Below are 21,658 nucleotides of genomic sequence, written 5' to 3' on the forward strand. Positions count from 1 at the left end.
ACCCGATACTAAGTCAGTATGGCTCTCCTCCGGCAGACGCCGCTAATATTAAACGACACGACAAAGAGTGCGTGCGAGAGAGACAGAAAATCAGTCTGAGCGTGACGTCGGGCGCTGCGTAGCCACTGCAAATTGATTTGTTCCTATTGGCTATAAAAATGATCTGATCTGATCCAGATTCAGCAATCTGATAGATATGGTCATTATCTATGATTCTGCGTTTTTAGTTTTCTCGAATGTGCAATATTGTGGATGCAACAGATTTTCGTCCTTTGTGTGGGCGGAAGGGGGTGGGGCGAAATTTTGAGATACACGTTTTATAGTAAGATCTAACAGGAGTACGGATACCAAATTTGGTTACTCTAGCCTTAATAGTCTCTGAGATTTTTTAATATCCCCAGATTTTCGTCCTTTGCGGGGGCGGAAGGGGGTGTGGCGAAATTTTGAAACAAACTCGTCTTGGTCCGATATATTAGGAGTGTGGATACCAAATTTGGTTGCTCTAGCTTTTGTAGTCTCTGAGATCTAGGCGCAAATGTTTTACTCTAAGGAAAGCCGCCTATGCTACGTGTGTGTTAGAGAGAGACAGGGCGAGAAAAAATGAAATAGTTTTCTTGATGCTGGCTATAATAATAATACGATCCAATTCAATAATCTAGCCATAGGCGGCTAGCCCATCTTCTTAATAGGAATACGACTGGACGGAGAAGACGAGAGCTCTGTTGCTGAGCAGTTTCTTCTGGGGTTATGTGGTCACCCAGGTGCCGGCTGGCCAAGAAATTCGATGGCAAAATAATGTTCCACGATCGGCACGTGCGCCTATACAGGCAATGCATTTGGCACGATCATTATGCTGGCAATCAGTGGACAGCTGGCTGCCTCATCGGCTGGGTGGCCAAGTATCTTCTAGCCAGGGCGTGGTCTTCCCATCCGTCCACACGATCCTGTCCAAATGGATGCTGCCCAAGGAGCGCGCCACGATCGGCACGTGCGCCTATACAGGCAATGCATTTGGCACGATCATTATGCTGGCAATCAGTGGACAGCTGGCTGCCTCATCGGCTGGGTGGCCAAGTATCTTCTACGTCTCGGGTGGATTCGGCTTAATATGGGCGATCGTGTATTTCATTTTTGGCGCCAGCTGAATATGAATATGCCGAACACCTGATCTTCGATTGCCAAAGATTTGCCGGGCTCAGAAGGAAATTCAAAATCTTTAAATATTATAACAATTTACATCAATTATTAATCAAACGAGGGGGAACGTTGTGAGTTGCTGCGGACACCGCAACTCTACAGTTATACCCGATACTAAGTCAGTATGGCTCTCCTCCGGCAGACGCCGCTAATATTAAACGACACGACAAAGAGTGCGTGCGAGAGAGACAGAAAATCAGTCTGAGCGTGACGTCGGGCGCTGCGTAGCCAATGCAAATTGATTTGTTCCTATTGGCTATAAAAATGATCTGATCTGATCCAGATTCAGCAATCTGATAGATATGATCATTATCTATGATTCTGCGTTTTTAGATTTCTCGAATGTGCAATATTGTGGATGCAACAGATTTTCGTCCTTTGTGTGGGCGGAAGGGGTGGGGCGAAATTTTGAGATACACGTTTTATAGTAAGATCTAACAGGAGTACGGATACCAAATTTGGTTACTCTAGCCTTAATAGTCTCTGAGATTTTTTAATATCCCCAGATTTTCGTCCTTTGCGGGGGCGGAAGGGGGTGTGGCGAAATTTTGAAACAAACTCGTCTTTGTCTGATATATTAGGAGTGTGGATACCAAATTTGGTTGCTCTAGCTTTTGTAGTCTCTGAGATCTAGGCGCAAATGTTTTACTCTAAGCAAAGCCGCCTATGCTACGTGTGTGTTAGAGAGAGACAGGGCGAGAAAAAATGAAATAGTTTTCTTGATGATGGCTATAATAATAATACGATCCAATTCAATAATCTAGCCATAGGCGGCTAGCCCATCTTCTTAATAGGAATACGACTGGACGGAGAAGACGAGAGCTCTGTTGCTGAGCAGTTTCTTCTGGGGTTATGTGGTCACCCAGGTGCCGGCTGGCCAAGAAATTCGATGGCAAAATAATGTTCCACGATCGGCACGTGCGCCTATACAGGCAATGCATTTGGCACGATCATTATGCTGGCAATCAGTGGACAGCTGGCTGCCTCATCGGCTGGGTGGCCAAGTATCTTCTAGCCAGGGCGTGGTCTTCCCATCCGTCCACACGATCCTGTCCAAATGGATGCTGCCCAAGGAGCGCGCCACGATCGGCACGTGCGCCTATACAGGCAATGCATTTGGCACGATCATTATGCTGGCAATCAGTGGACAGCTGGCTGCCTCATCGGGTGGGTGGCCAAGTATCTTCTACGTCTCGGGTGGATTCGGCCTTGCTGGCTTCTATCTTTGGGCAACGGGCTGTTCGTGATCTTCGGCAAGGCCGAAGTGCAGCCCCGGAACGATGCTCCTGCTCCGGTGGAGCCACACAAATAAAGAGGAAAATTTACTGTCGTTTCTGTGTGACTTGTCTGGCATTCTTGGAAAGGGGGACTTGGCAACTGAATTAAAGAAATGGATTAGAATTTTGAAGACCCCGAGGAACAATTGAGTGGATGGGAATACTTATAAATATATAAGTATGGCGTCACAGCCATATGGAAAAGGATGTTCTTGAGAAGAGCCATAGCGGCCATAGAAGTGGTGTCCATGAGCAACTACATTCCTTAGGCATGTAGTAAGTATAATTGCCATAAGAATGATATCTTATCTGCTTTCGTAGCTCAGGATTCTATACAGTTATAAATGTATCACCGTATATCATGTACCATCATCAGTGAAAATAAATCATTTCATCGAAGTGTTTAAAGAATATGCGAATCGAAAATAAACAAGTGATATTTGTACATGACGTTTACCTGTGCAGCCAGCGCCATCTGGTGGTAATTACATGAAATGCTAGTTGTTTTTAAGATCTCATGTATAGATACACACATTTTCACACCTCTACGATCATTTTTAGAATTAATGCCGGAAAGGTACTGTTAACCACTGTTTTGTTTTTTAAAGCAAAGACATGTAAACTTTTAATAGCACGGTTTTATTATATGTTCTTCTTTTTGATCGGCGTATTCGAATGTTGAATGTGTGTTGGCATATCGATACTTGTCCTCGACAAGTATCCTCGACTTGTCGAGGACAAGTATCGATGTATCGAGTACATTGGTATTTCTTATAATACTATCGATGAGTAAATCTTAAACTAATATTCAAATCTTATAAACTAATATTCATATCTTACATTCGGGCAACCTGACTACAGATCGCCCACGATCTACACACTAATGCATACAGTTGGTTAAACATTTCTTATTCGGTATTGTCTTACTTAACATACTATTTCATCGATTAACAACATGAGACCATGGTTTTATCCTTACACTCTACCCAGGGTTTAAGCCTTGCTGGTTCTAATATACTTCAGAATGGCATTTGCGTCAACTGACAGTCCTCAATGTCGACAACCTCATAACGATCATTATCCAATACTCTATTGATCCTGTACGGTCCTCGATACTTTGGTGCGAACTTCTTATTGATCCCCGGTGATGTGTCCACATGCCGGACTGCTACATAGTCACCAGGTTCATACTTTAATGGGGCTCTATGTTTATGGGCATACATCTTCTCATTTCTTTTCTGCGACAACCGTATGTTCTCACTTGCTATTTCTCTTATAGTTTCCAAGTCTCTAAGTTCTGACGCTAACTTCTCCTCTAGGTATTCGGTTAATTCATCTACAACGGGTCCTTTCTGGGGTATTCCAAATAACAATATGCTAGGTGTCTTTTTCGTACTCCTGTTAACGGAGTTATTAATGGCGTGCTCTACCTTGCTCATCAACCTATACCAATCGGCTTGCTCAAGGGGCTCTGACAGTTTTCCTAACATAGGAGTAAGAACACGATTCACCCGCTCCACTTGGCCATTCGCCTGCGGTGCACCTGTAGCTTCCTTAATGTGCTCTATCCCTCTCTCCTGCAGAAAACTAGAGAACTCTAACGAGGTGAAACAGGTCCCACGATCTGATATTATCCTAGTAGGGCGACTATAGAAATCAAAATATTTACTTAAGGCATCCTTCGCTTCCCGCGTGCTGGTACTATTAACCGGGAACAATTTGACAAACTTAGTGAATGCATCTATTACCACAAGGAGGTGTTTTCGCTTAGATCTAATACTCGGCAACGGACCCAAATGATCAACATGTAGGGTATGAAAAGGAACACACGACTTTGGGATACTATGGAGCGTTCTGTTATGGATTGTTTTAGGCATCGAGTGTAGTATACACGGTAGATAGTTTCTGATGAACCTTCCCACTTTACTTCTCATTGACGGAAACCAGTAGGTCCTCAAAAGGTCACTCACGCACTTCTCTGCGGCCAGATGTCCTAGTTTTTCGTGTGACCGCCTTATCAACTGCTCTTCCATACACATTGGTACATAGAAACATAGTTTGTTTTCACAACTCCTCTTGTAAACAATACCATCTATCATTTCAAAATCTACTTCAATTCCATCCTCTAGCATTTTTCGAATCCTAACTACTTCCTTGTCTCGCATCTGTTCTGTTTGCAATATCAAATCAACATCTTCTGGCGTTGCACCTACTACCCCAACTATCAATGATTTTAGTAATCTTTCCTCCTGAAACTCTAACTTGTCCCTCTCTACTGTATCCTCAACACATTTTTTCTCTTTATCTGAATTCCTACTACTAATGTACTTTACTCCCCCCACCACATCGTTAACGCTTCCTCTACATTGGCTCAAATCTCTAATTTCAATCTTCCATCCATCCTCTTCCCTATATTCACTATTCTCTATGTTATCTCTACAATCACCACCAAAGTTCTCTCTATCATCAGACTTCCTACTGCACTTGATTCTCCACACTCAATCGCAGGGTTCTCTACGGTACCTCTATGCTCACTACCAGTGTTGTACTACTACGCTCTCTATTGATATTTAATTCTCTACACTTAATCACAGGGTTCTCTACGGTACCTCTATGCTCACTACCAGTGTTGTCTCTACTTACACTATTCCTTGTATATTGCTTTCTACTCTCATCTTTTTCTAAATTAGACTTTTCTAAACCGTATTTGACTCTATAACCATCCTCTAACATATTCGTCACTTGATCTTGTCTGCTCAGCGCATCAACGTGCGCCATACTGGCCCCAGGTCTGTGCATAATGGAGTAATCATAGTTCTCTAACTCTAGGGACCACCGTGCTATCTTAGGACTAATTGACTTTCTGGTTAACGTCTGAACTAACGAATTACAATCCGTGATTATTTTGAAGGACCTATGCTTCAATGCATAAATTATAGTCAATGTCTCTAGTTCGAAACTATGATAACGTGATTCTCTTTCTGTTGTTTTGCCGGAATAATAGGACACAGGGTGCATCTTCCCATCATCTTGTCTTTGCATCAGTATTGCGCCATAACCGTATGAACTCAGCCCTCCTCCCGCCCAACCGACCGAGGGGTAATTCCGTTTCTCTATTTGGGCTAAAAATGGCTAATACCGGAGGATTTGCCAACGCATTCTTAAGAGTTTCAAACTTCTTCACCTGTTCTCTATTCATGGGAAACGGACCACCTTCTTTTAACAACTGCACCAAGGGCTTAGCTGTCGTCGCAAATGACAACATGAAACGTCGAAAATACGAAAAGAATCCCAAGCATGAGTGCAGTGCTTTTACATTTTGAGGGACTGGGTATTTTTTCAAGGCCTCAATATGGGAATCACTAGGAACTATTCCGTTTTGATTAACTTTATACCCCAGGAAATCGATGTTTCGATTGACAAACCTACACTTTTTTAGATTTATCTCTAAATTTTGCTAGCTAAACCGAATGCATAGTCTTTTTAATATTTCCATGTGTTCTTCAACTGTTTTAGTCGCTACTAATATATCATCCATGTACACTACAATGCTTTTGTTCCTAATAAAGTCTCTCAAAAGCTCCGAAATAAATCTCTGAAAAATAGCGGATCCATTTTTTAACCCAAAGGGCATTCTCAAGTACTCATACTGTCCTTGCGGTGTCACAAACGATGTATACGGAACTGATTTTTCTTCTACGCCTATTTGATGATACCCACTTTTCAAATCTATAATGGAAAAACAGCACTTGTTTTCTAAAAACTCAAGACAGTCCTCAATAAGGGGCAATGGGAAATTATCTTTAACAATTCGTTTGTTCAGACCACGGTAATCGAAACACATTAGAAGTTCTCCTGATTTTTTTTTTACTAGGACGGGGAAGCATAAGGAGACTCACTATGACGGATTACTTTCTTTTCTAACAGATCATCTACTATTTCAGCTACTTTCTCTCTCTCATGGTAGGATAAACGACGCGGAGTACAATGAAATGGTGTTGTTTCTGTTACATTAATCTGCATCTGATACTTTGGTGGTGCTTTAAAGTCAAATTCTTTGTGTAAATAGTATGTCTTAATAACTTCCCTACACTTTTCTGCAAGAGTGAGGCCAAATTCGAAACCTACGTTAATATGTTCCTCTTCATCAATCTCTACCGACGCACAAAAGTTACTGAATTCGTCGCCTTGATTCATATTCTCGATGGCCATTTTGTCATTCCTTGAGTTTTCTTGTGTCTGATATTTAAATGGATTAGAACGTTTGATTAGCTCGCTTCTTTCTGATTGATTACCATCTAACTTATTATATAGTCTTATGTTAATATTATTTTTACGTTCGGTGAATAAAGACGCGCAGGTTAAACTTATAGATTTTTGCTTTAACGAACTTAATGATGTGTGTTGCTTCGCATTGATATTTTTCTTATGAACTAATTTTACTTCAATAACTTTAAGGGCATCGCGTCCCAACAATACCGGCAAAGGCAGCATGTTATCATCTACGATGTTTAATAAAACGATATATTTCTTTGTGCAAAATTCAACATGGCACTTAAATTTTCCCCATATGGGAATTGGTTGTCCTCCTAGTCCATAGTATTTCCTAACTTCATTATAGGCTTCAACTATAGCCGACTTCGGATTCAAAGACTTATGAATAAAACTTACAGGGCTACCTGTATCAAATAGACTAAAAATACTGACGCCTCTTTGTTCACCAAACGGAAGTCATACAGTGATTAACTGGACAGCCGCTAAATCGCCGTTGTTTTTTTCTCCTGGTCGCTCCTCATCTTGAACTGCAGCTACCCTAGTGGCCATCTTTCGTTTCGGGCACTGCGAAAATAGGTGGCTGGTACTCCAACAGTTAAAACATGCCCCATCCGGTCTCTTTGGCTGACTGCATTCCTTCATAACGTGCCCAAATTGCCGACAGTTGTAGCAACGCATTGCGCCACCACCTTGCTGCTGCCCAACTGCCATACTCACATTTAGTTTTCCCTTTGTTATACCTTCGCTACGAATTCCTACGACGCCAGGAGCTCTTCTGACCTTATCATAGGTGACCATCTTGTCACGCAACTCGTTGAGTGTGCTGCAATATAGCATGGATGCTGCCATGCCCGTCTTGTCCTGCAGTCCCTCTACGATGAATTTGACCACATCGCTTGTGGCCATGTCTGCTTGCGACGCTATGCTGCACATTGCGACGAAATATTGCAATGCGCTTTCATTATTTGCAATTTTCCGTGCCTCCAGTCGCTTTCCAATGTCCTACGCTGTCACTTTCTGCTCAAAGACGTTGAGCAATTCTGCTCGCATCAATTGCCAAGTCAAAGGCGCCACATGGTCGATGTACGCCTTCGCCGATCCGCCTAGCAGCCGCTTCGCTAATATCCAGCATTTGGACTCGGATACACCATGGAAATTCATAATGTCCTCAAAGTTACTTATCCAACTGGTTACAGCCTGGTCGTCATCTCCAGAAAATGGACGCATCAACGCCTCAATGTGTGTCAAGTCGATGCAATCTCTCGGCGTTTCCAACTCCATAGCCTCTTTCTCCGTTTCAATATGCTTAATTTGAGATCAGCTAAGCGCTTGCGAGAAACGTACAATTGTTCCAACTGCTGCAAACGGCGCGATTCTTCTTCGTATTCATCTGATCGCATGGTCAATTTCGAACAAGCGTTGTCTTGTCGCGGCATGAATGCTTCTCGAGCCTTCTGCACATTTTCACCATATTCTTCTGGCGCCGCTTTTACTGCGTGTTGTGCACTACGGTTGTCTCTATCTATCTCGCGCTCAACCGGGACTGCAAAAATGTCTGCCTGCATAGTCTCGTCTGCGCTTGGCGCCGTATTTCCTAGCTCATGCGTGTCTTCCATGATTTTTTTCACTGCTGTACGTAATTGGTGTATGTTGGCATCTTGATCAAAATATACGTTATGTCGCTACGCAATATGTCGCTAAGTTCACTTTTGGTTTTCGCTCTTATGTCTGCATTGTTCATCGCAGAGTTTTTTTTTTTTTTTGGGCAAACCCCACACCTGATATGTAAACTTTTAATAGCACGGATTTATTATATGTTCTTCTTTCTTGATCGGCGTATTCAAATGAATGTGTGTTGGCATATCGATACTTGTCGAGGACAAGTATCGATATATCGAGTACATTGGTATTTCTTATAATACTATCGATGAGTAAATCTTAAACTAATATTCAAAACTTATAAACTAATATTCATATCTTACAGACATTTCTGTTAAATTTGTATTTTCAGAATAAAGGTATGATAGGCAAAAATACCGACAGGCGGTCACTGAAATATATCACGAAGATCATGGCCAGAGAATTAGCACATTGTCGACCGGTGGCTTTTAAGAACTTTCCACGAAAATAGTTTTTTTTTTTTTGGTTTTCGGCGGCTTAACTCACGTTTAAAACAAGGGGCTAAGTTCATTTTTTAATCGGTATATTGAGACGGAATATTTCGGTATATTTCTGAGGGTGACTTGTTGTTGTTTTGTTGTTGACAAATAAAAAATGGAGCACGCGATGGACACCGTACCAGAAGACGTTGCACCCAAATTGGAAAATAAATTCAGCTCTGTACTGAAGCCCTCGGCAAACACGGTCGTAAAGTGCTTGAAATGCGACAAGGTGTATATATTTCCCGCCGACAAAGACGACTGCATGGCGCACCTGTATCTGGAGCATCGGCTGGTCATCGCCGATGTGGAGGATATCGCGTTGTTGGAGGATTATTTGCAGTACTGGGAAAAAGAGTTTCATAGTGCGCGCGTAAAGAGCCTTTTGAGTGATTCTTTTATACAATTTGGTGTCTTTCAGGCCATGAGTTCGAGCAATACTGCACGACCATGTTCCTGGGCCAGTTGCCCGATGGAACATATGCCAGAAACGAGAAATATTATTTGCTCTGTGATATACTGCCGCAGGACTACGAGCTTCGCAAGCGACTGCGGGAGGAACGACTGAAAACCGCCCTGGAGCGACACCATTTCGAGCTCACGGACCGGAACTTCTCCAAGGAGTGTCATTTCTGCAGAACCGTAATCAAGGGCCTTAGGGCCGACTACCTGGATCACTTGTTTGACAAGCACTTTCTGCTGGTGGGAAAGCCCGAGAAAATGGTCTATGTTGATGAGCTGCTCGACCAGCTGGAAGCAAATTTGAACCAGTTGATTTGCCTGTACTGCGAGAAGGTTTTCAAGGATAGAACAACGCTGAAGGAACATATGCGCAAGAAGGGGCACAAGCGCATCAATCCCAATCGCCGCGAGTACGACAAGTACTTCCTAATCAACTACAATCGGGTCCCGGCGCCGGCAACTCGAAAGCAGCAGCACCAGAAACGACGACAGCCCACCGGGTCAGTATCCGCAGACATGGAAAACATGGACTTTGACAAGCACTTTGCTCGTCCAGACTCGGAGGGTGAGCATGATTCGGACTGGTCTGACTGGGCCGGGGATGGCGAGCCACATTCGCTCAAGTGTCTCTACTGCCCGCATCTCGGCGACCATTTCGCTGGCCTCAAACAGCACATGATAGATGCCCATAGCTTGGATTTCGATGTCGCCACCAGCGCACTGAACTTCTATCAGCGCGTCAAGGTGGTCAACTATATACGTCGCCAGCTGTGCATGCGTCGCTCTGTTAGCTGTGACATCCAGTTTGATGATCTCGACTTGCTAACCGAACACATGGCCCAGGAGTCTCATTGCGGCATCGGTGAGCGATCCAGCTGTGATAAGCCAGAGTTGATTTTCCCGTACATGGAAAATGATGGCTTGTTGTGTGTCCTGGACGATTCAACGGGCGACGAGCCTGATACCGATGTGGTTCGCATCATTTCCGAGGACAGTCTGGCGCAGGTCAACAAGGATGCGGATTTGTTATCATTAAAGAATTTCAAGATATAAAATTTATATTTTAGAGATATTAAAATATTTTTTTTTTGTTCATCGGTATATTTTGAAATGAGACGGTATATTTCTAAGTATCGGACGGTATATTTAATCGATATATCATCTCTAGCACAAGTGACATCATTTAAAGGGAAAACAATAAAAAAAAACATTGAAAATGGACGCCCTGGACATACTGAAGAAGCGCATCGATGCATTAACCCGAGTCCTGGGGCCCGTGCGGGAGGCGGAGAGCGTCGAGGGAATAGTGGACTCTCTTTGTTCCGCCAACGCCCTACTCAGTGAGGCGACAACAGGACGTGCCCAGCTGCAGCAGTGCGTGGGACGGGCGGCCGAGCTAGAGAAGTATTTGGACCCCAACTTTCTGGACAAGCACCAGCAGGTGCGCTCCAAGGAAGTGTACCTCAATGCGGTAGCACCCGAACTGCACACCCAGGCCGAACAGCTAGAGCGGATAAAGCAACTGGAGCCGGCCCTGGGCGCGGATCAGCTGAAGCAGGTCACCCAAAACAACGGGGAGTATGCACAGCAGAGCGAACTGATCGAGGAGAGCCTCATATTGGCCATGAAGCGGTACGGGGAGATCCAGGAGGGTCTGCTCACCTCGCTGGATGCCATGAGCGCGCGCCTTGATCAGGTGGAGCAGCGCATGGATCAGAAAAAGAAGAGCGATCTCAACAAAGATGTGCCGCCCATGGACTGATGACTGAGCACATCCATATGAGACTGCTGAAAGTATTAAGATAAGATTTCCGATCTACTCTCCACCTACTCGTTTCCGAACAAATAAAACTGGTCGGATTCCCTGGTGGGGAGAATGGATCCAAGACGCTTCTTCCATTGTAAGTTTCCTTTTATCGTTATTTTATGCTAGCACAAAGATTATAACTCGGGAAATACATTCCCTTTCGAATCGAAAGTGGAGGTATTGGCCCTAACTTCGATGAGGGGGGCACAGTCTTAGCTCAACCATGGAGTATTAACCTCCTCCAGTTTCGTTCCTAGAATCGCCTTTCGTTGCGCTGAATCCGCTCGTAGACGGACTGGGTGAGCGGGGCATAGACACCATCCGATCCTGCATAGAACAACTCATCCTCGATGGCCGCCGGATCGAAGCCCTGCTGCTGTAGCTCTACTTTTCGCAGCTTGAACGTGCCCGTCAGGTCGATCTTCCGGAGGAAGCGCAGAAACTGCGGACGTGCATAGCTGGGCAGAGCCTTAGTGAGCTCCTGGCCCAGCATCTCCACCTTCACTTCTCGCGTGGGATCGTATATGGCGGCCATACCGGCCCGGCCTTCAGTTTGGGGTATGCTGACCCCATACACGATGACATCCTTGTATCCGGCCAGGTTGCTGAGCTGTGCCTCCACCTCGCTAGTAGAGACATTCTCTCACTTCCAGCGGAAGGTGTCGCCGGTGCGATCCTTGAAGTAGAGATAGCCCCGTTCATCGGACACCAGCAGGTCGCCAGAGATAAAGGCCATATCGCCCTTTGCAAAGACATCGTACACCACCTTCTTGGAGGAGGCCTTCGTGTCCACATAGCCGAGGAACTCCCGGCAGGGATTGCCCTTCACGATTTTCCCAATAAAGACGCCCGTTTCGTTGGGCTCACAGCGGTCGCAGAGACCCTTTTTGTTTCTCAGCGGCTCACCCGTGTGGGGATCGGCTCGTATGATGGATATGGGATAGATCTGCGGTAGTACCCGTGAAACGAAGCCAATGGCTCCGACAGTTCTGTCGTTGTTCATGATATTGGCGTTGCCCTCGGTAGCTCCATAGAACTCACCGACGCCCTGGATGCCAAAGCGCTGAACGAAATGCGGCCAGATTTGTGGACGCAGTCCGTTTCCAAAGACTATGCGCACCTGATGCTTTCGGTCATGTGGTGCCGATGGAGTGGACAATATATAGCGGGCCATCTCACCAATGTACTGGCCAATCTGTCGTGGATGCAATGCATGAGAAGAGAAGGGGTTATCATGTAAATCACTGCACTTACGGTGCACTGAAAGCGTGCGCAGTCGGCAAAGTAGCCAGAGGCACTGAATTTCTTGCGTATGACCACCGTGGAGCCAAAGAGCAGGGACTGGCCCATGCTCATCACCCCGCCAGCAGTGTGATAGAGAGGAAGGGTGTATAGAACACATCCTGGTCTCTAAAACCGAGGGCATAGTGGATGCCGGCGGCAATGAAGAAGTAGCTACAGGATAGAAAGAATGAACAAGAAATGCTAAGCAGGAAAGGATTATCAGGAGAAAGAAATACTCACCGCGAGTGCGTGATGACCGCTGCCTTGGGCAGACCAGTGGTGCCAGAGGTATAGATGTAGACCAGCTTGTCGTGGTGATCCGCCCGAGTGGCGCCTGCGGCCACTTTATCTTTGGCAGCCAGACCCTGACTCAAGCCCTCGTCAGCAGCATGGGCCTGGCTGCCCTCATCATTGAACTGATAGAGTCCGACATGGGCGGGCAGATCCTTCGCAATGTCCATCACGGCCGATCGGAAGCTGGCCCCGTAAATCAAGGCCGTGCACTGGCCTACAGTGATGCTGTGCTGGAGGGAGGCACCTCGCAGATTCGTGTTGATGAGGGGTGTAATAACACCTATCTTTGAGAGACCCAGCCAGGTGGCCACAAACTCGGCCCGATTCTCGAGTAGCAGGCCCACCACATCGCCCTTTTTGTATCCGTGACTGTGGAAGACTTTGGCCACGCGGTTCGAATGCTCGTTCAGCTGGCGGAAAGTCCACTGCTGGGACTCGCTCACGATGGCCAGCTTGTCCGGGTGCCGGGCCACACTGGCCTCGAAAATGTCGCCAATGTTGAGGTTCTTGCGCTCCTGTCGCTTCACAAACATCAGCACTCGAATATAGGCAATGAGAGCGCTAAAACGAAAATAGTTTATATTCAGAGACGCTTTCGGGAGTATTTGCTACGCAAAAAGCCTACACAATATCACGAGGTCCTGTCACCGCCGCTATGTAGAACCATCTCCAGCCGGGCCGCACCAAGAGTGTTGCTATCACGCTGCTATAGAGAGCCGCCAGTCCCGACCAAGCTCCTAGGTAATACCAGATCAGCGCTGTTCCTCCCGAGAGGACGGGTACCATTATCCACTTTAGGTAGCTTCGCCAGTTGGACCTCTTCTGTTCCATCGGATTGGGACTGGGATCTATGGCTATGGAGACCTAAAGTAGCAGATGAAAGACTCTTAATACGTCGCGTAAACGTTGAATGTAGAATGTCGCTCTTGTCACCAATTAATGATCCACTCGATCCCCCACTAACCCCTCCATTAAGAGTTTATTCAAAGCTTTTTCTGATCTTCTGCTAATTGCTTGCTGTTTTGCTTGCACTTCAGTAAAGGTAGTCCGCATTAATCATTTAGCGCTTTATTTAAGCAATTCGCAAACAACCAAAACGAAATATAAACACAGCAAAAATATAAAGATAATAGTATGTGGATACCTAGTATCCGTTTCTATGACCAATATGACCAGCGGAGATATCCTTGAAGTGCATTGTGCTCCGCATCGGCAGTCAACTTGTTTGAGAGACGTATCAAAACGCAAATAGTCAGAGCAGTAGTGAGGCTCACCATAAAGAACAGGATCTAATATTGGGTATTATAGCGGGGGTGCTTATAAGGATATTCCCTTTACCTTCTGCCAGATGGTCAGAGGCTGGCCATCCTCTTCCATTAGGAGTTCGTTGTCGCTGCCTCATCATTTTAGGAAAATTTTTGTTCAGTTTTTATTATACCCGATACTCAAAATGAGTATTGGGGTATATTAGATTTGTGGTAAAAGTGGATGTGTGTAACGTCCAGAAGGAATCGTTTCCGACCTCATAAAGTATATATATTCTTGATCAGCATCAATAGCCGAGTCGATTGAGCCATGTCTGTCTGTCCGTCTGTCCGTCTGTCCGTCCGTCCGTCTGTCCGTCTGTCCGTCCGTCCGTCTGTCCGTCCCCTTCAGCGCCTAGTGCTCAAAGACTATAAGAGCTAGAGCAACGATGTTTTGGATCCAGACTTTTGTGATATGTCACTGCGCCCCGCCCACTACCGCCCCCACAAAGGACGAAAATCTGTGGCATCCACATTTTTAAAGATACGATAAAACCAAAAACGCAGAATCGTAGAGGATGATCTAGAGTGTAAAATTTCAACCAGATCGTATAATTATTATAGCCAGAATCAAGAAAACAATTTCATTCTTTCTCGCTCTGTCTCTCTCTAACACACAGGTTTCATGGTCGGTTTTGCCAATTGCAAAATATGAGTTCAAGGATCTCTGAACCTATAAGATCCAGAGCAACCAAATTTGGTTTCCACACTCCTGTGATATCGGACCTTGACCGTTTTGTGTCCAAATTTCGCCACACCCCCTTCCGCCCCCGCAAAGGACGAAAATCTGGGGCATCCACAAATCTCAGAGACTATTAAGGCTAGAGTAACCAAATTTGGTATCCGCACTTCTGTTAGATCTCACTATAAAACGTATATCTCAGAATTTCGCCCCACCCCCTTCTGCCCACACAAGGGACGAAAATCTGTTGCATCCACAATATTGCACATTCGAGAAAACTAAAAACGCAGAATCATAGTTAATGACCATATCTATCAGATTGCTGAGTCTGGTTTAGATCAGATAATTTTTATAGCCAATAGGAACAAATCAATTTGCAGTGGCTACGCAGCGCCCGACGTCACGCTCAGACTGATTTTCTGTCTCTCTCGCACGCACTCTTTGTCTTGTCGTTTAATATTAGCGGCGTCTGCCGGAGGAGAGCCATACTGACTAAGTATCGGGTATAAATGTAGAGTTGGGGTCTTCGCAGCAACTCACAACGTTCCCCATCGTTTTTCTTTTACAACATTTGGCGCATGCAAAAATTAAGTGTTGTGGTTGTTGTTTGTCTCTATTTCTGTTGGTGGCATACATCGGCAGACATCATTAAGAGCCCAACCTCGTCAAGCGCCTGAGACGCGGATGCGGTTGAAGCTGCCATTGATGCTGCGCGACGCTTCATCACTTTCACTAAAGTCTTCTTCTCCTTTCTTTTGCTATATTTCTTTGCTTATGGTTCCCTCACATCTCGTACTGCTCTGGGGATTAAGATATCATTGATCTGTCTCGGGGATCGCGTATCATCCGAGTGTAAGATCGAGAGGAAATTGCGTATGAAATTGTTAAGCACTTGATAACGCTTGATTGATTCACGGCACGCACTGGGTAGAACATCAGCCAGAGTCTCGGATAGATGTCGGAGTCTTGGAGTTATGGGAGCTTATAGCCGGTCGCTTCGTTCGGCCAGCAGCTTCGTTCATCAACTGCGCCCCAAAAACCTGCCAGCAGCCGGTCCGCAGCCTGAAGCTGAAGCTGCCAGCGCCGCAACGGGTCGCAAACGGCGCACGAAGCTGGCTTCGTGTCGGGGCAATAAGCTCTGCACCTGAGTCAAAGCCAGAGACAGAGCCACACAGGCCACACAGAAAGGCAGATCAGGTGAGCCAGGTGTGTCTGAGTGTGTGTTAGTGTGTTTTTGCATTGTTATTAAGCTGAATTGTCGGCTGCGATTCTGAGATTGTGGTTTGCACGTGATTATTCCGCATGCAACATGGAATTTGGTCTTTAATGCGGGTTTCCCTTTTGGCCATCAACATGACAACAACCACACAGCGTCAAGAATGCGCTTATAATGGGCGGCGGAGGAGTACACTCCAACTCCGGGCGAAGGAGAAATGGCAAGTGCAGAGAAAGGGGTCCAAAGAGTGTGGAAAGAGGACAGGCATTTAATTCAAAACACGTGTTTCACTTTAAACTCTCTTTTGTACACCCTTAGAGGGAATATATACACAGAGATACACACTATATCGCGTGACCTGTATCCTTTAGTTCGCTATGAATGCAAAACAAAACTCTTTCTAACAGCTTCTTTGGAGGCTTATATACTGAACCACATATCACTTTCTGCTGAAATAGGAGGGATCGTTTGGGAGAGTATTAAAATCCTCGGCTATATGGATTGGGTTGCTTTTCTTCTTTGAATATGCTTCTGTCTTTGCTTCTGTCTCTGATTCTTTTTCTGTCTCTGCCCTTACATTTCCCTCTATATATGTATGTCATAGGAATTAATGCGTTACCACTGCCCCTCTTCAAAACCCTGCAACAAGTGCACTGCAGACAGTTTATTACATATCGTTTTGCATGATGATTTTCCCAGCTCAGATCGTTTGCCATGACTAAGCGAAATTACTTTAAACAGCCAGGAAAGAAAGAGATAGCAAGGGTACGTACTGAGGGAAGAGAGAGGTGGCAGGGCAAAGCAGTTGGCTTTAAGTGAGGGGAAGATGTGGTGGGGTCACAGGAGAGGGCGGGTGAACTGGGTCAATTGAGTGTTGCACAACCAGCATTTGCCTGCATTTTGTAAATTCAAACAACGCTGAACGCTTACCAATACTGAATAGAAGTGTCTTTCTTTGAAAGATAAGTGATATAAACTGTCTTAAAATATCACATATACATAAAATATACACGTACATATCTTTGAAAACGTTTGGGTTAAAAGCGGATAGATAGACGACTGTTGATGCTGATCGTACTCGCAATGACTGGCGCTGCTATTAATTGCAGTCATAAGAAAACAACAAGCTTTCCATAGCGAATCACTTGTCGTCCAACAATCAATATGCCTGATTCTACGAGTCTTGTTACGTACTATGGACTGGAGACCCCGTTAACAAGGTTCTCATTCAGGTTAACTACTAGCTGCAATTCCAAAAGCTCTTCTATTATTGACTGAGCTTTAGCTTAGCCAGCAATCAAAACACGGTCATGACAACGACTTGAATTAGAGAGGAAAGCATTTCTGATGAAAAGTTCTGATGATAAAAGATACCAATTATGAGAAGTATAGTCTCCTAAGTAGATCAAAATTTCTAGGCAGGTATTTTCCCCGATTTTAGAGGAAACTACCAAATAAACTTGTAAAATTTGTAACCTCTCTCATCATAATTTGACATTACATATTTGTTTACCTGCTCATCGTATTTCCTATCTTTCAGCAGAAACTTTCAATGGCATTTCATGGCTGTTTCTGCTCTAACAATTTTTATTGTCCCTGCCCATCAACAGCTCGACTCACGCCTCGCACCAATAACAAGGCTCCAAAGATATACCCGACATTCAATGGTCTTTTTCACACATATCCGAATCCCACCAGACATAAAGTGTCTGTGCAAAAATGCATATACAATATATGTACATATATGTGTATGTACATGCTTCCCTCTCCCTTGTATATAGTTTCGATCCCCTTCAGTGATCGGGCCCTTCGCCCTTGCGGCTATTGAGTAGGGAATGGGAAGAACGATGCTGCCTGCCTGAGTTGCTTCTTGTGGATTTTGTCAAGTGGATTTTTGTCGAGTTTTGAGATCATTAAAACAACATCGTTAGTGCGTCCATAATGAAGTACTAAAGAGGAACCCTAAGAAGCAATCCCCAGAGAAGAGCAACTAAGAGAGAGAGAGCACAGAGTCCCAAAATGAAGGAATTCAATTTCAAGGCAATATTTTATGTGTCTCTGCTCTTGGCACATGATTAGTTCTAGAGACGAGCTGACGCCTCTCCTACGAGCGCCGAGTGAGTCTATGTTAAATCCCTAGATCCGAGTGTATATACTCTCTGGTATTCCGCTCCGCTCTGTGGGATTGATGGATGCGACCGTGAAAAGTGCGGCGTGGAAAACTCTGCCTGTAACATTAGCATCGACAGCCACATCGACGTTCCTACATATCCATCAGCGGAGGCATAAATAATTTTCGGCTTTGGCGTCTCTGTGGTTGGGTTTTAAGGGTATATCGGACAAGATGGTGGATTAGTTGCTGGGAACATAATTCACTTTCCAATGTATTACAGCGCGGAAAACCTTTCTGATTACTGTTTTATTTAAATTATTTCAGAGTTTGAGTATATTTACCATATACATATGTATGTATGTAGTTTCCTAACATATATCTCTGAATGGCCCTACCGCACTTTTGCTGCAGGGTAATTCTCTAGTTGATCCACTTATTACAACTGATGTTTTTGTCTTTTTGCCGCCAGCAGATCTTCCTCTTCTTTGTATCTACGCCTTTGGGGACGCTCCCGCGCTGTCAGAAATTAATCTTTTCCCTTTCGCCAGATGTTGAATGCCGCCGGCTGCGGTTGGCCAAAGGCAAGCAAAGGGGAAGTGAGGTGACGCGGGCATGGATGTGGAGAAAGATGAGATCTTGGTGCAAAGTGTCAAGCGTTTACATCAAAATCGAGCAAGTTCGTAACGATTAATTCCCAGAAAAAGGAAATCGCCATTTTGCTTAGTTTCATTTCTAAGCTTTCTTGTTCCTTTTCCTGGCTTTCCTTTCCTTTAAGGCTTTCTGCTACCAGGGGGAGGGATTGGGGAATTTGAAAAACCATTTTCAGTTACTTCCTGGCGAGAGTGGGAAGAAGTCAACAGTTTTTGCCTTCGGGCCAAGTCACTAAAATGTTTTTGTGTAAATAAACAAAACTTTGGTTTGGTTTTCTTCAGTTCTCATCTGATTTTCCTTTTTGGATGTCGACCGCCAACGCTGAGGCGCAACGTCGCGTCGCAGCAACGCCATCGATGGGGCTTTTTTATGGATTGTTTTTTGTTTATAGACAACTACGGGTACACCCGACTCTGGATCGTTTGGATCGGTCTTTCCGTCTTCTATATACTATGTACCAGTAAACGCGTGTGTGTCTGTGTATGAGTTTGCTTTTTATGTGCCTCGCGCATCTTCGGCTAAAAAAATATAAAAGGAAAATATTTATGCCACCGACGAGGGGCTCCATACAGGGGTATGGCAGCACCAAAAGACAGAGACGGCGACAGAAGGTGGGACAGAGATGGAGCTAAAAGCGCTCGTTTTGCTGCTGCCCCTTTTTTCGCGCCCCTGAGCAATTACTCGTATTCGAATACCCTACGAATTCGGTTGAACTCAATGGCGTATATGCACTAGGGGATGGGAGATGAGATATGTAGGTGGGTGCTATCTATGGATTCCAACTAGTTTTAAATCGGTCTTGAATGGGTCATACATCAATGAATAATATAATCATAATCATTGTGATTGAATTGTATTGTCTTAGACAATGAACATTATTTTTATAGGTTCTTATAGGCTTTCCATGGCTTTTGAGCGCTCTCTTGTGGCTTTTCAACCAACATTTAAGAGCCCCTTTCAAAACTACCGTGCCAACTATCTTACCATTGTATTGTCTGTGGTTGTATGGTAAAATATGTGGTTCAAATGGGAATAGTTTATAGAGCAAGCCATGGTCGATACACCTTAACTTTAAACCATATTTCACTTGTCTTTTTTATGAACTTCCACTGACACACGCTCATAGATGCACACACAGCCATTGGTATGTATATCAAATGATGTGTAGATGTATGGCTATAGAGTGTACGTATCTGTGGTGTGTGATGTCGGTACATTAGCTGGGCCTTTTGTTATTGTTGCTGATGGACAGATCGGCCGACTTCATCATCGGTGGCCATTAGTCAGCACTGACTGTCCCTCCTCCCTCCACCCAGCCTCCCATAAAGGGACGGAGTGCCCCTCTTTCCACAAGCAACATATATGAACTTTGATCGCTGATTGATTGGCCAAAATGCACTCGAAATGCAGCCGGCACCTCTATGTTTAGCACTGTACGGTGTACGCTCATATCGATGATTTTAATTACTCGAGCAGTTGGCATATTTCGCTGTCGGTGGCATCGTTGCGTGAACCAGATGTTGGCGCTGGCCCCAGGAATAGGGGCTGGGGTCTGGTACTGGTACTGCCAGTGGCTCTAGGATGTATATGTATGCTCCCACTGGCAATCAATCAGCGGGGCACAAATGAGTCTGCGAATGGGTCACAACAATGCAATCTCCAAGTGGCCAAACGCTTCCGTTCCCCGTCTGTCTGGCTGTTTGTCTTGTTCTTTACTTTGAAATCGGAAACGCTTCGTATAGTTTTTGGACACAGCGTTTTCACTTTAACATGGACACGGACACGGTCATCTGCTTCAGTGCATCGGGGATGACTAAGGAAATGGTGTTGGGGATTTTATCATATACAGATCAGAATCAGTCAGTACTGGAATATATGTACTTCCTTGGAATATAAACTTTTTCTTGGTTCAAGATTGGTTGGCATTGCTGAATATACTTTTTGATTGATTATTAAATTGGAATTTCCCAAGTAGAAATTGTGAGGATATAACTTCGTTAAATTTAAAATGGATTATCCCGAGCATTGTAAGTCGAAAGATATTTAACTTTGTAGATCACTCAACATATGTAAATAGGAACGTGTGATTTAAGCCTGAAAAATCGTTATTTTCAAAGGGTTTTCTCCCCTCAAAATATTAAATAGCCCAAAGATCGAATTCTTCAGTAAATATTTGTGCTCCCTATGCACTTGAACTCGTCATACCCCGCGAAAGAAATCCCCAAATTCAAATTTTATTCTCTAAAAAATACAGGGGAAACCCATAGAAAAACAAAGTCAGGACAAGTCGCATTATCCACTGTACTCAAGGCGTATTAGTTTCAGTCGCTGCAATGCAGCATTGAGTTTCCTTCGAACACTGTTTTGGTTCTGCCTCCCAGAAGAAAACCAGGAAGGGCTCACAGAACTACCTTGAGCTGACAGGGGAAGGGGAGGGGCATTCAATGCTACTTAAAAATGGTAAATGGGACACAGAACTGTCAACGCCCCCAGCAAGGAGATCTTTCTTTATAGGATTTAACTAGACTTTTTTCGCAAGGCTAATTCACATGGAGGACGCGCTCACACATGGTAATCAATGGCATGTGCTATGCGCCTGAGGACCCTCCTAAGGACTGCAAATCTCGGTGCGCAGCGAGAAGGACCGGACCTCATGCCAGGGGACAAACCGTGCGCTTTCCCAACATATGTGCGGTGTGGGCGAGCGACTCGACTCGTAAATGAAATGAAAACAATGCCAGGATCTGCCCGGGCATCGGAGCCTTTATCCATGTTTTTCTGCTCGGCCCTCGCTGACTCTCCAATATAGGCGCCGCTGCCGTCCTCCCGCTCATAGAACGTGCGATCTACGATTTATAATGCCTCGGGCCATGGTTCATTCATGAGCCAGGCAGCCATTCGGGTCGTTCAAGCGAGCAATACTCGTGTAAATCAATT

The 21,658-nt window shown here is 44.8% G+C and overlaps 2 protein-coding genes and 1 pseudogene across 2 annotated transcripts; 2 read left to right on the plus strand and 1 right to left on the minus strand.

The window, feature by feature from the left end:
- The first annotated feature begins 8,798 nt into the window (after positions 1-8,798).
- Positions 8,799-10,448, plus strand: LOC117190843 (zinc finger protein 277-like). The gene is made up of 2 exons (XM_033395873.1): positions 8,799-9,273; positions 9,330-10,448. The coding sequence occupies exons 1-2, from the start codon at positions 9,024-9,026 to the stop codon at positions 10,421-10,423; spliced, it is 1,344 nt and encodes a 447-aa protein (XP_033251764.1). The 5' UTR covers positions 8,799-9,023; the 3' UTR covers positions 10,424-10,448.
- A 91-nt stretch (positions 10,449-10,539) lies between these two features.
- LOC117190844 lies at positions 10,540-11,275 on the plus strand. The gene has a single exon (XM_033395874.1). It carries the CDS (start codon positions 10,587-10,589, stop codon positions 11,130-11,132), a length of 546 nt encoding a protein of 181 aa, XP_033251765.1. The 5' UTR covers positions 10,540-10,586; the 3' UTR covers positions 11,133-11,275.
- LOC117190842 lies at positions 11,270-13,617 on the minus strand (annotated as a pseudogene).
- Between the last annotated feature and the right edge of the window lie 8,041 nt (positions 13,618-21,658).

Source organism: Drosophila miranda (genome assembly GCF_003369915.1).
Source record: "Drosophila miranda strain MSH22 chromosome Y unlocalized genomic scaffold, D.miranda_PacBio2.1 Contig_Y1_pilon, whole genome shotgun sequence".
NCBI lineage: Eukaryota > Metazoa > Arthropoda > Insecta > Diptera > Drosophilidae > Drosophila > Drosophila miranda.

What these genes read in the sequence shown, in the direction of transcription:
- LOC117190843 (XM_033395873.1), top strand. Translation starts at nt 9,024, where the DNA reads ATGGAGCACGCGATGGACACCGTACCAGAAGACGTTGCACCCAAATTG. An exon ending in CTGGGAAAAAGAGTTTCATA is followed by an intron (nt 9,274 to 9,329) that starts GTGCGCGCGTAA and finishes GGTGTCTTTCAG; the next exon opens with GCCATGAGTTCGAGCAATAC.
- LOC117190844 (XM_033395874.1), top strand. Translation starts at nt 10,587, where the DNA reads ATGGACGCCCTGGACATACTGAAGAAGCGCATCGATGCATTAACCCGA.